This window comes from Pagrus pagrus (genome assembly GCF_965226575.1).
Source record: "Pagrus pagrus genome assembly, chromosome: 9".
Taxonomy (NCBI): domain Eukaryota; kingdom Metazoa; phylum Chordata; class Actinopteri; order Spariformes; family Sparidae; genus Pagrus; species Pagrus pagrus.
Genome location: NC_140193.1, coordinates 25839746 through 25852568, shown reverse-complemented (window position 1 = coordinate 25852568; position 12823 = coordinate 25839746). Strand labels below are relative to the sequence as shown.

Sequence of the window (12823 nt, the reverse complement as noted above, 5' to 3'; positions counted from 1 at the left end):
ATTTTTTTACTGAAGCAAAGGATCTGAATACTTAATTCCACCACTACAACTGTAGCACCTGTCACACTATGCATTCTGTTATGAAGCACCCTGTAATGAATAAAAGTAATCCTCACTCAGCGCACTTGGGAGAAAGAATAGCGTGGCTAACAAAAAAATATTGTACATCATGAGCTTTATTTGCAGGGCTAAACACTTTTTTCTGCTACTGAAGCGAACAATAAACCAAAAAGTGTCTGATGTGACTGAAAGCAAAAATCTCTGTTTCTTATAGAAACATTAAATGCCTTTCAGTCACTCATCCTATTCCAAAACCTCGGTGCAGTACATTATTCTCTGTTTCTAATTTCAAACCATGCTCCACTTTTTCAGACTGATGCAGTTTACCCAGAGGGTTGTTGCCATGGCAACACCAGAATGGGAGGCGAAGACTGTGACTCCATGACAACTGACTCCCACCTCCCACCACCTCCTTGGCCTCCTTTATTGTTTGCCCTGTGGTTCCAGTGGTAACTGTAAATCAATGAGCAGTTTCACTTTTAATGCTGTGTCTCTGGGAATTTTTACTTGAGAGGGAATGAGGAGGACCTGCGACATGATGCAACATGAGGTATAAACCATCTTGGCCCATAAGGGATGCATAGTCGCTCTGAGAAAATCAGTGGCATGGCAGTTATCTCAGCTAAATCTGTGCTGAATTAAGAATTTGATTGTCATGTGTTAACACTACAAAGTGTATTTTAATAAATTGGAGTGTTGGGCTTTCTCCCGTCAATTGTCACTCGTTTTCAACATGCTAGCAATCTTTGTATTGAGGTTTCACTGTAAAAAAATGCACTTCTTACCCTCACACAGTAAGAAAGAAAATATATTTATGAACTATGAACTAAATATAATTGCACTACCTAGAATATTGGGTATCTATATTATTATTTATGCAACACAGCTGACTAAGTAATGTCAGGATTAAGAGATTTCCGTTGTGGCTGTGAGAAAGCGTCTGACTCAGGATGCTGCAGGAGCAGCAGTGCGTCCTACCTCGTAACCTTTCAGGGACGGTCCCACCAGGACAACCGGCCTCATGGAGGGAACCACGTCATACGGAGGGATGTGCTCAGCCTGGAGGGGTCAGCAACACACACACATACAGTCAAGATTCAATATGTGCAAGTGTTTCTTTGAGGAAAGCAAGTATTTCTCAACACATTACAATGTAAAAAATGGAGTGATGCTTTAATGCAGCGCTCCATTTCCACATAAATAAAAAGTTTGCATGATTCTCAATTAACGGTAAAGAATAAAGATATAAGATGATGATTTGAAGAACGAATAGTCTGCAGAGTAGAATCTGAATCAGATGAAGCTACCAATTAATTTAATATAACCCGCTGTCTTTGACTGGACTAAAAATACAGAGGCTAGTTCTAAATGATATAACACTCTGCTAATCTATGTCTACAGAGGACTCACATGAAATTAACTTTATCGAGTAATGCAGTGTCACCAGACTACAGGGCAGCTTTTTCCCTCAACTCATCCTCCACCCTCCAACATAAAAATATGGTTCTTTTTCTGGAGTAGCATAAATTGACTACAACATGCATTTCACTGTGCAACCCTGCCTTTTACAATGGCGTATAAAAGAACCTTGTACTTTGAAGAATCTGTTCAAGCTGATTTTGTCTGGGTTTGTTAGGGACATTTAGCTACTGTATAGTCTTTTGACTACATATTTTGATTCAGTATAATTATCACGAGAATGACATGTTAAAGAAAGGAACAATCTGTGCTCTAAATTTTAATTGAAAACACTGTTAGCACTGCTGACCTGCTTTTAAAAGAGTAGTCAATAATTTGAGTAATTCAGGCGACACTTACATTTATACCTCACTAGCCACATTCATTCACATTATTCATATCAAATCACATGTAAAAGGTGTTTGTTTACTATTAACAATGTGAGTAATTGTTTCAAAAAATAAAGCTGGGCAGAGTTTATTTTTTATTTTTATTTACATAGACCTAATTTTATTTTTCACCTATAAAAAGCAGATAAATAAACAAATATGTAAATAGCCTTACTCACCACTTTCTGCTTCTGCTTTCCTGAAAAGGAATGGAAAAGTCAGGTAAATAAGTGCATACTGGACTGAGACTATAATAATATGCTAATATAGACTATATCACCTGATTACAGAAAGTTGGTACGCTGTGTAAAACATGAATAGAAACAAAATGCAGTGTTTTGCAAATCCTTGAATACAGTACAAAGACAAGTTACTGAATGTTCAAACTGATGAGTAAATATTCACTTATTCTGAATTTGATGCCTGCAACAATCAGGGTTGTATGTGTGAAATTATGTCAGACATTATAAAGCATCATAATGTCACAGGAGCTGAATAAATAATTCCACTGTTAAACAGACACAAATACAGAGCAGAAAACAAGAAACCCATTCCCTCTGTGAATGGGACGACCAACCTGCAGAGTTGGGGTTTGGCTTGAATGTGCCCGACACCATCTCTCCAAGACTGGAGGATGAATTCCCACTCGACTTACCGCTACAACAACGACAGCAAATAGAAAGAGTGTGTTAATGTGAAATCCAGCAAGCAGACAGGTCTTTTCTCTCTCAATGTTGCAACAGAGGAAAGATGAAGGCACTCAGCAGCTCTAATCGCCTCGGTGGCTGAAACACATCTCCCCATCTGATGGAAAATTCTGCGATGGCCACCATCCAGGCGCACCTCTGAGACGTTGGACCACACAACACAGTTTGGCTTTCATCCACCTCACTTCCTCCCTATCTGCAAGCTCAACTGCCAGGCTCAACTCATCCCTGAAGTGGCTCTCTCCTCAACACATCCCCAAACCCTCCAACTCTCTTTATCCCATTTGATACATGTGTCTTCGTTACAATATCTGTAGCTGCTTATTCTTCCACCTCCTGCACCCTCACATCCCAGTCCTCCTTTTAACCCACCCATGGAAGCGTCCTCTCTTCTGTTCCTGCTGGAGTCTGATGTTTTCCAGTTTCAGAGGGCTCGGGATGAAGCCGATGTCGCAGCCTTCTTTCACCAGACGGCCGATCCACCAGTCATTGTTGAACTTCTGTAGATTGGACATAGAAAATAGACAGAAAACCTCAGGGTTTCACATTACTGTGTGAGATGGAAAATGATGAGTAAAGACAGATCCGAACAATCAGATCCAGTAAACTAATTTTATCAATCAATACCTTTTGAGACAAAAAACTTGTACATGAATTTTCAATATCTAAAACCTTTATACAAAAAAAAAAACTATCACTTCCCAGAATTAACCCAAAATCAGACTAAAAACATAGTTCCCCATTGCGGATGACTGAGAAACCATTCATTTTGAACAGGATGTAATAAGAAGTACACAGCGCCCAAACGATCCTAAAGACAACACCCACCCAGCCACAGTCTGTTCATCCTGCTGCCATCTGACAAAAGATACAGAAGTATCTGCTGCTGTACCACCAGACTACAGAGCAGCTTCACTCCTCAGACTGTAGGACTCCTCAACTTCTCCTCAACACTCCACTCTATGAAATAGTTGGTCTGTTTTTCTGTGATGTCACATAAAGGGACTCAAACTTAGTTTTGTTTTGCAACCCTGATGTTGTACACGTAATAAGTAATGAACCTTCACCCATTGAACCCTTGAACCAGAAAAACCTTTCTTGGACACTTTTCCCCAATATAGGCTCGGTCATGCTCAAGTCTACTCTGTCACTACAGTTGCTCCCCCCAATGCTCTGGCAAACCAAACATCGCTGGTTGATGTAAAGCACATTACTACTGATGTGAAAGCATCCCTACAGACAGCAGAATAAAAAAACCTCTAGTGTAATTTTGACTACAGAGGCTTATAATTCCATTACAGCAGAGCAAACTCCATCTGCTGAAGAAAATAATGTGATATGATCAAAAGCTCGTAACAGCTACCAGCCTTGCTGGTGACACTGTTTTCTCAAGACAGGCTGTGTTTCTGGAGTTTGGTTGTAGCCAGTTTTTGTCAGGTTTGTTTGAACAGTGATGACATCCCATGAAACTAAATGGTGCTGCAGTTACTTGCATTTTCTAATCTAATTAGTACATTAGTAGAATAGAGAACTATGCACAGTAAAAAATCACGCCGGCTCATGTGATTTATGAAGCACATGGAGTGGACTGAATTCAGTCCTTCACTCCGTGCCACAGGTTTACTGGGTAGTGTCTGAATCTCACCTCTTTGATGTGGAGGAAGTCCTTGGCATCAAAGGAGACGCCAGTCCCGGCCACAGGAACGTCTTCATCCAGAGCACCACAGTAGCTGACATTGGTCCTCACAGCAAAGGCCACTGCTTTAGTCTGTAAGACAGCGATGGGTGGCAACATGAATATAGAATAGGGATGGGTGATATGGATCAAATCTTTATTTTCATATAATGATTGTTTTAACTTTATAGATACCAGAGAGGGTTTCTCCTCCTCTCTCCTCAGCAGAGAGCCATTACAGCACCAATGTGCTCATCAAGCTCCAGCATCACCTACAGTGATTAGTGAGCGCTGCTGTAGAGATGATATTTCAGACCTCCTGATGAAGGTGGCTGCACAAGACAGCAGCAGTGGTGATCAAACCACATCCACAGCCACAGCAGGACAAGATCTCAAGGGCCTAAAAGTCTGAATAATCTATAAAGATGGCTCCTTCAAACACATCAGTCTCATACATTATTCTTATTCCTTACCTTTAATCCTTTTCATCTTACTCCACTGTAAACTACAGGGCTGTTATGATTGATGGAGTTGTTGATGTGAATCTTGTCTTTAATTTTACTAACTTTATTTTTTAACCATTATTTATCTGTTCAATCAATACATCACAGGTGAAATTGTGTCTTTTCTGTGGTTTAAACGCTGCATTACAGTTAAGTATTCAAAAGCACCGCAGCAAGCTTTCATCACCATTACTGTTCTCACTTGTTTTATGTCCCATGGTGGTTATTGTACGTGATGTGAGGGTTTGGTTTGTGTGAATTCACCAAACTGAATTACTATAAAAATGAAAGTATTCAGTAAAGTATAGAATCTTTGTGTGTCAACCATGTGTCTTCTGTTTGTGAACATGTGTGTCATGTGAGATATAATACAGTACAGCATGTATCTCAGCATGTTGTCCTGTAAATAGTTCCTAGGGAAACTGACCTTTGCCCTCTCGAGCTGGACAGTGGCCTGCTGCTCCCTCTCCTGCCGGCCACCCTCCTTCTCCTCCTCCAGGGACACATCCGAGTCAGATGGTCGGCTTGTGTAGGAATCAGCTGAGCCCTGGAGAACAACAGAGCACAGGAGATGGGAGTAACACATTACTAGGAAAGATGGAAGTACCAGAATTGGTGAAGTAACTACAGGGCGACTTCTTTATCTATGTGATACAGATCATCATTGACATGCAAGGGGCTAAATCCAATAACAACTGTAATGTGTACTTTGATATGTCCTATTCAAGACATTTGAATGCAAAACAGTGCAAATAGATGCAGGACATAATGAGAGCGTGTTGCTTAAAACCACAGGGACTGAGCGAATAAATGGGAATGGGATGTTACAGACACCCGTGTGTGTGTGTGTGTGTGTGTGTGTGTGTGTGTGTGTGTGTGTGGCAGCCGTGTCACATGACTGTTTGTTTCCTCTCCATACAGGATCAAAGGCTGACAGATTAAAGATGATGAAGTGACTGGGAGGGACGGTTCAGGAAGATGTTTTTATTTTTCAGAGGTGCAATCAGAAGCACCAAGGACAGACGCAATACTCACAATACAAACAAACACCTATTTGTGTTGTGACCAAGGTAATTTGAGCGAATATGGACACGAACTCATAAATTATACACTCCCTTTTGTCTGCAATCTACGAGAAGAAGTCCACGTACAAATGCGGTGTTGCACTGACCTCTATGGGTTCTGTTGCACCTCTGACAACACCTGATACCACAGGAACAGAGCTTACAACATGTTCTAATGAAAATATCTAACACGTTTTGTTATAGTAAGTGCTCCTTGACTTGGTTATCTGAAAGTCTACTGAAGGGATAAACACCATTCTCCCAAATAGTAAATTAACAATGGAGGTGTAGAGTGTCATCTCCCGTAGGTGCTCAGCCGGGAAGAGGTCTGGTGACTGTGAAGACCATAATGCTTGAGTGCAGAGATCCTTACCTCTAGTGGAAAAGTGGAAACTAGTTATTCCAGGAGAATGTCACCCATCTTTATATCATGTGAAAATGTTTTTGTTTGGATATTTCTTGGAGATTATTTAAGTTATTTAAATACTATTTATCATTATTCATCATTATACATTATTATTATTATCTTATCAGATTAGACTGATTGTGTGTACTGTACATGTATCTGAGTATTCATCTGGAATACCTCTGGGCAGCTTGACCCAACCCCCACCACCATCAGTTGTCCTCAGGCTGGAGATCAGTCTCATACCATCACTATCAATGGAGTCATCTCCTTCCTTCACTAACTCACCCACTCCCTCACGCCCTGTCCTTATTAGCTACAAGTCAAAGGCTGCTGGGTAAAAGGAGCAGTAAAAACGCCCACCCACTCCTTTCAGGCAGAGAGAGAGAGAGAGAGAACTAAAGAGACAGCAAGATTATGACGGACTAGCTGAGGAAAATGTGCAAACATAAACAGAAGCAACAGTGGGTGCACAGAGACTCCAGCGTCACATGTGAGCCTGCAGTGAGGGGTGGGCGCTGCTGAAGATGCTATTTCAGACCTCCTGAAGAAGACATCACCAGGGATGATCACACTACATCCACAGCACGCAGCAGGTGCAGATCTCAATCCAAGGACACCGTGCTTAAAGATGTACAAAGATGGCTCCTTGGTGCTGAACTTTGTTCTTTTATATTCTACAATATACCTTCTTCTTTTCCTATATCTTATCTCTCTGGTACACACTGCAGGGTTGATGTATTAGACTGAAGCAATTCTATTAGGGGAACCTATTCTAATGGCATACTAAACCATTGTATTGATCTATACTGATGTTGAGCTACTTAGTCAAAAGTAAAATTAGCTAAAACAGTAGCTCAGTGAATGTATCAGCATGTCACCTGCTCCTGAGCGTGAAATGAAAAGCACACACTTTACACACCTGAGTAGGGCCCAGTGAGTGGATCCCTGGCTAATGGACTCGTGCTATAAATCCATCAATCATCAAAGATGGCTAAATCTACTTCACACGACACGACACACAGCGATGACGCATGTGTATCCAGCACGTCTTGGCTTGAGGACATCACCTTTGGCTGAACGTCACTGGAGCTGTTGTACTCCAAGGTGGGAGGTCTGGCTCTGGTCCCGTTTGTTACAACTGCACCATGTAATAACAGCTCTATACGTTACATTCAGTGGAGCTGCAGCATATGTTTCTATAATTCATCAAAATAATGTAGAGCTAAAGAATGGCAGCGTTGGTGCAGAACTGTTCCCTCTGAGCCCAGAGAAGCAGACATGGTTGTCATGTCACGAGTGATTCCTTTGATTTATTCAGTGATCACACAGTGTCGGGCTCTAACTACAGTATGAGTCACATCACGATTTGTTTTGACTGTTTAAAAATTATGCATTGCATGCATAAGTTCAAATTTGCATGATTTTGATCCAAACTAGTCCGTGTCATGTCTCGTCACACTAAGGTCCCTCATTCTTTCAGTTCTGTTTCCTTTTTTATTTTAGTGTCTGACCCTCCTCTCGTTTCAGATCCCCTTTTTGCTCTTGTGTGTTTCCTGCTGTGGTGATTGTCTGCCCCTCCCTGAAGTGTTTCACCTGTGTGCAATTAATTAGTCTGCGTGCTCCCTGTCTTCTCTGCCAGTTTGTCTTTGTCAGTCATTGCAAGTGTCGCAGCATTCTCTCTCATGTTTGTTTTGACCCTGCTTTTAGACCTGACTTTGCCTCTGCCTAGTCTCTTTGTGTGTTTGCTACACTGACTGATATTTTGTGTACTGAACTACCTTCAGTTAAGCCTGCCTTTTTTGTGGAAACTGTCTCTGAGTTGTGCATTTGGGTCTTTATCTGTCATATTCACGTAACTCTGACTTTTGTATTGAATGCTCCTGCTGCATTTAAAGATGGGGGATACATTTAGGTATTATTTTTACTGTGAGTTTGTGAAAACAAAAATATAAAATGATATTGTGCAGTGAAATATAAGCCTTCTATGGTGATCTAACTTAGACTAACCTTCCTATAGACCCTTTTCACAGCAGACATGTGGACCTGTAAAGGCTTCAAAAGCACAGGTGCATATGATAACATCAGCAATGGCTCTTTCCATTAAGTGTCACCCTAAGCCATGTCAGTAAATGAGGAAGCACAACACCTGAGCACTGGAACTGGCTCATCTAAATGGAATGTGGCCATCATTTGTGCTTTTCCTGCTTGACAAGTCAAAATGTCGTTTGTTAAACAGCCTGTAGGTCTGAGCAAATAATTAGAGATAATAAAACTTGGAGATAGACACTAAATATGTGTAAATTGCTATTAATTAATAAGTGAAGGATTTCCCCTTTAATCCTGCACAAAACAAAGCAGTGATAGAGTGTATTTTCAATGCGGGACTTATACTTGTAGTAGAGTATTTTGGTGTTAGTCTGGTGTTAGTATTTTTATATGTAATATGTAATTTCTTCCTGCTTCCTACAAAAAGACTTTTGCTGAGTGTTGTGTGCAGTATTCTGGAGGAGACAGTCGGAGCAGATCCAGACCTTCTGGTGGAATAAACACCCAGAGTCACATCAGATTCTTCTCTGATCCAGAGCTGTTAACCAACGGGAGGAGAGCTCAGAGATTACTTTTAAACTTTTGGGATTAAAAAGTGGATTTATCTTCACTCCTGTTTATCAGCCTGACTGCAGCAGTGACCCGCTGAGGTGACCTCCATTGCCAGGCGTTTATGTTCTGTAATGTTGACTGCTAACTGGAGCTGGAGGGGAAATATACTTCACTTCATGAATGTAACATTACAAAGAGGAGAGGGGAAAAAGAAGAGAGAGAACCAGACTCTCTGCTGAGTGATTGACCTGAATTCAAACACAAAGACACACACCCTCGGTGCATGCTGTTGCTCTCTCATTTCTGGCTAATGCACAGTAATCTGGCAGTTTGGTGCGAATAAGCTTGTGCAAGTAATACACATATGATCACGTGATCAAACTTGCTTTGCCGTTGGTGAACACACCATTAAACAGCGACGATTGCTGATTTAAATCTGTCTGATGTGACTCAAATATTCACGGATGAAATAATGTTTTAGCTTTTTTCATGTTATGTGACTCTCTCCTGGAAGTTAGAGCAGCAGACGACCAAATGAAACGCACCGTAAGTTTGAGCAAACTTGTGGATTTCTCTGGTTTGAACATTGTTGGAAACATTTGGGATAATGTAAGTACACAACTCAACTAAATTTATAACAAAGGTCCGCTTGTTTTTAGGCATTTTTATGCAGAATTCTTATATATTAGATCTGTAAGAAAAGGATCTGAATAAAGTGGCAGGTGCAGGGTCAGAGTGTGTGCAGTGAATTGGTTGAATAATCAACCTGGTGGTGATTCTTTTCCTTTCTTTCACGTGAACAGAGCTGACTGTTCTCGTGCTATTTGTGTGTCTAAGAGTATAAACAATGACTAAATACATAAATCAGTTATTATATAACTTATGGGCTGTAATGAACATCACATCACAGCAGTGTTTTCACTCTCACTCTCTCTCTCTGGTCCAGTTTGTCGTTCTCTCTCTGTGATGGAGTGAGATACCACTTTGTAACACAAAATCTGTACTTCACACTACACTACAGCTGAGTAATCACTACATTAGCATAAACACTGGACGCCTGCCCCATAGGCAAAGAACAACGAGTGCAGTGCACAGACTCTCTGGGGTGTACCAGCTAATTACTGCTCATCATTGCTCTCTAGTACAGGTACGGGAAAACACTGAGTACGGTCGCTGCAGGCTGCAGGACACACCAGGTCAGGAGCCTGTTATTCCTCTTGTCAACAGCAATTAAATGAAAGGAAGGATTGAAAGATGAGAGTATGGCTGCTGCTACTACAGTTGCCACCACTGACAATATCCTTCATGATTTACTGGCCTCACTGTGTCTATAACCCACCTGTCCACACTCACTGGAACCCTCTTTGTTTGACTTTATCTGCCATTAAGGCCAAACCGGCCTTTGTCTGTCAGTTCCTCTTACTTTCTATTTATAGATACGTGCCGTCTCTATAGAAATGCAGTGTTGTTGCAGTTGTCAGCCAGCTCACATCAAACATATATTTATTGGCTTGAACTGGCAACTGCAGCTTGTAACAATAAGGGCCAAAGTATTACGTAACATGTAATATCTATTATGATATGGACCATGTTGCATGATGTAATGCTGTTCACTGTGTAGTGCAATGACCATGACATGCACCGTGACATAATACATGAGCATGTTCATGAATTTTAATGATTTCTTTACTTTCATGTGGTACAATCAAAGTGGCTCATCCTTCACTGGGTGACACACAACAGCAGCAGACTTCCTGCACTCAGTATTCACCTTCAAACGACTGAGAACAAAGGAACAAATACATCATTAGCTTCTATACAAAAAAGCAGTAAAATACAATTTCTCTTACTGTATAGATAGATAGAAACCACAAGCTGTCAAGATTGAACAATTAAACAACATTTTTCTTGGAGTATAAAGGAATAAAGTGTACTTAATAATAATAATTTTACTCCTTAAAACCACCATGTTCTTAGATTAACAGTATAAAACAAATTGCATTTAATTTCATTTTCATTTTCATTTATTATTCATATTATGACATATCACTAGCACTACAACGATTAAACGATTAATCTATCAGTTTTCAACTATTACATTAATCTCCACCTCTGTTTGTAATCAATCAATCAGTTTGAGTAATTCTTAAGAAAAGAAAAAAAGACTTCTTAAAGGTGATTATTTCCTGGTTTCTTTCCTTCTCTGTGCTGATAAACTATGTGAACTACAACACAAGTATGATGATTTGATTGACAATCTTGACGAACAAGAACAGTACTCCCGACGGAACTGCCTTATCGTTTTTGGTGTACCTGAAAAGAGAGATGAGGATATAACCAAAGTCGTTTGTGACATTTTTAAGACCAATCTCAAAATAGACGTGCAACCTACGGAGATTGACAGGAGTCACCGCCTTGGTCCAAAGCCTGAAAACCTGAAGGCCAAACCGAGGGGCATTATTGTCAAGTTCACCAAATATTACGTCCGGGACAGTATTTTCAAGTCGAAGAAAGCATTGAAGGACACTAAAATGCACATTCTGGAGAACTTAACGACCAAGAGAGTGAAACTGCTGGCAGATCTCCGGGAAAAACACAGGAATAACTTGGCTGCCAGTTGGACTAGAGATGGGCGCATTCATCTACTGACACACAGGAAGAAATTGCACGTTATCAGTAGACTCTCTGACGCTAGTAAGTTATGCATCGTCTAATCTATACACACAAATGTCTTTGGACTACCTGATCACAAATAGACTACAGTAATATGCTGCTGTTTGCTGGATTTAAAGCAGTATTTGGGAGATTTCTCTGGCCCTTGCACTGTAACGTTCATCGAACTGATTCTCAAATGTCTGTTTTGTTTTTGTTTGTTTGTTTGTTTTTTCTTCATTTTCTGTAAGTAGCTAGGTAATGGCATTTAAATTAGTTTTTAGTTGTATTAGTAATATTTTGGTCTTAAGTCCTTTCATCTGTCACCCAACATTGAATTATTGTCTCAAGTTTGCATTGTATGGGATCTAATGATTTAGATTGTACTGAAGATTATGATGAGTTTGAACAGTTTTGTCTTGGTAATGACGGGAAGCTAAATAGTAGGCAATTTTTGCCTGATCAGTTGAAACATATAAATTATAATAATAACTTTTCGTTGTTGCACCTCAACATTAGGAGTCTAAACAAGCATCATGATGATCTTGTTTCCCTTTTAACAAGCATAGGCCAGAGCTTTAATGTCATTGGCTGCAGTGAAACCTGGCTTAATGAAGGATCTTATATGGACACCCTAAATCTTGATGGATATAAATTATACAATAAAATTAGATCTGGTAGATCAGGAGGAGGAGTCTGTCTATATGCTGCCTCTGAATTATCAGTTAGCATTTGTGATGAATTGTCTATTGCCGATGGTCACTCTGATTCTCTATTCATAGAGATAGATGTAAAAACTAGTAAAAACATCATAGTTGGAGTAATTTACAGGCCACCAGACTCTGATATTGACATGTTCAAAGTTAATTTAGAAAAACTCCTTTACTGTATAAACAAAACAAATAAAACATGTTTCATTCTTGGTGACTTCAATATAGACCTCGCTAAGGATGATACTGTGGCAAATGACTTTACTAATATCTTACATTCTTTTTCATTTTTTCCTACAATAAATACTTTCACTAGAGTTACAGAGTCCAGCAGGACAATAATTGACAATATTCTTACAAATTCTCAAGAAGCTTGTATAGATTCTGGTATAATATTCTCAGATCTAACAGATCATTATCCTATTGTTTTATTCACTGATCTTGTTAAGAAAGTTGATGATTCCCCTACTAAAACTAAAGTGAAGGTCTTAAACGAAAAATCACTTAAAAAACTATGCGCAAACTTGCGAATTAAAACTTGGGATTCTGTCTATAATTGCAAGGATCCGAATACCGCCTATAATGTATTAATTAATGA

At 39.9% G+C, this 12823-nt stretch overlaps 1 protein-coding gene across 2 annotated transcripts in view; it reads right to left on the bottom strand.

The window, feature by feature from the left end:
• Nucleotides 1-12823, bottom strand: part of cacnb4a (calcium channel, voltage-dependent, beta 4a subunit) — a 45276-nt gene that overhangs the window by 6379 nt on the left and 26074 nt on the right. For both annotated transcript variants that reach the window (XM_084361551.1, XM_084361552.1), the window contains 6 exons: nucleotides 5220-5339; nucleotides 4260-4382; nucleotides 2987-3114; nucleotides 2485-2564; nucleotides 2087-2106; nucleotides 1039-1119 (listed from right to left, as the gene is read on the bottom strand). In XM_084361551.1, the coding sequence (XP_084217677.1) occupies nucleotides 1039-1119; nucleotides 2087-2106; nucleotides 2485-2564; nucleotides 2987-3114; nucleotides 4260-4382; nucleotides 5220-5339 (552 nt within the window). The remainder of the gene's footprint in view (nucleotides 1-1038; nucleotides 1120-2086; nucleotides 2107-2484; nucleotides 2565-2986; nucleotides 3115-4259; nucleotides 4383-5219; nucleotides 5340-12823) is intronic.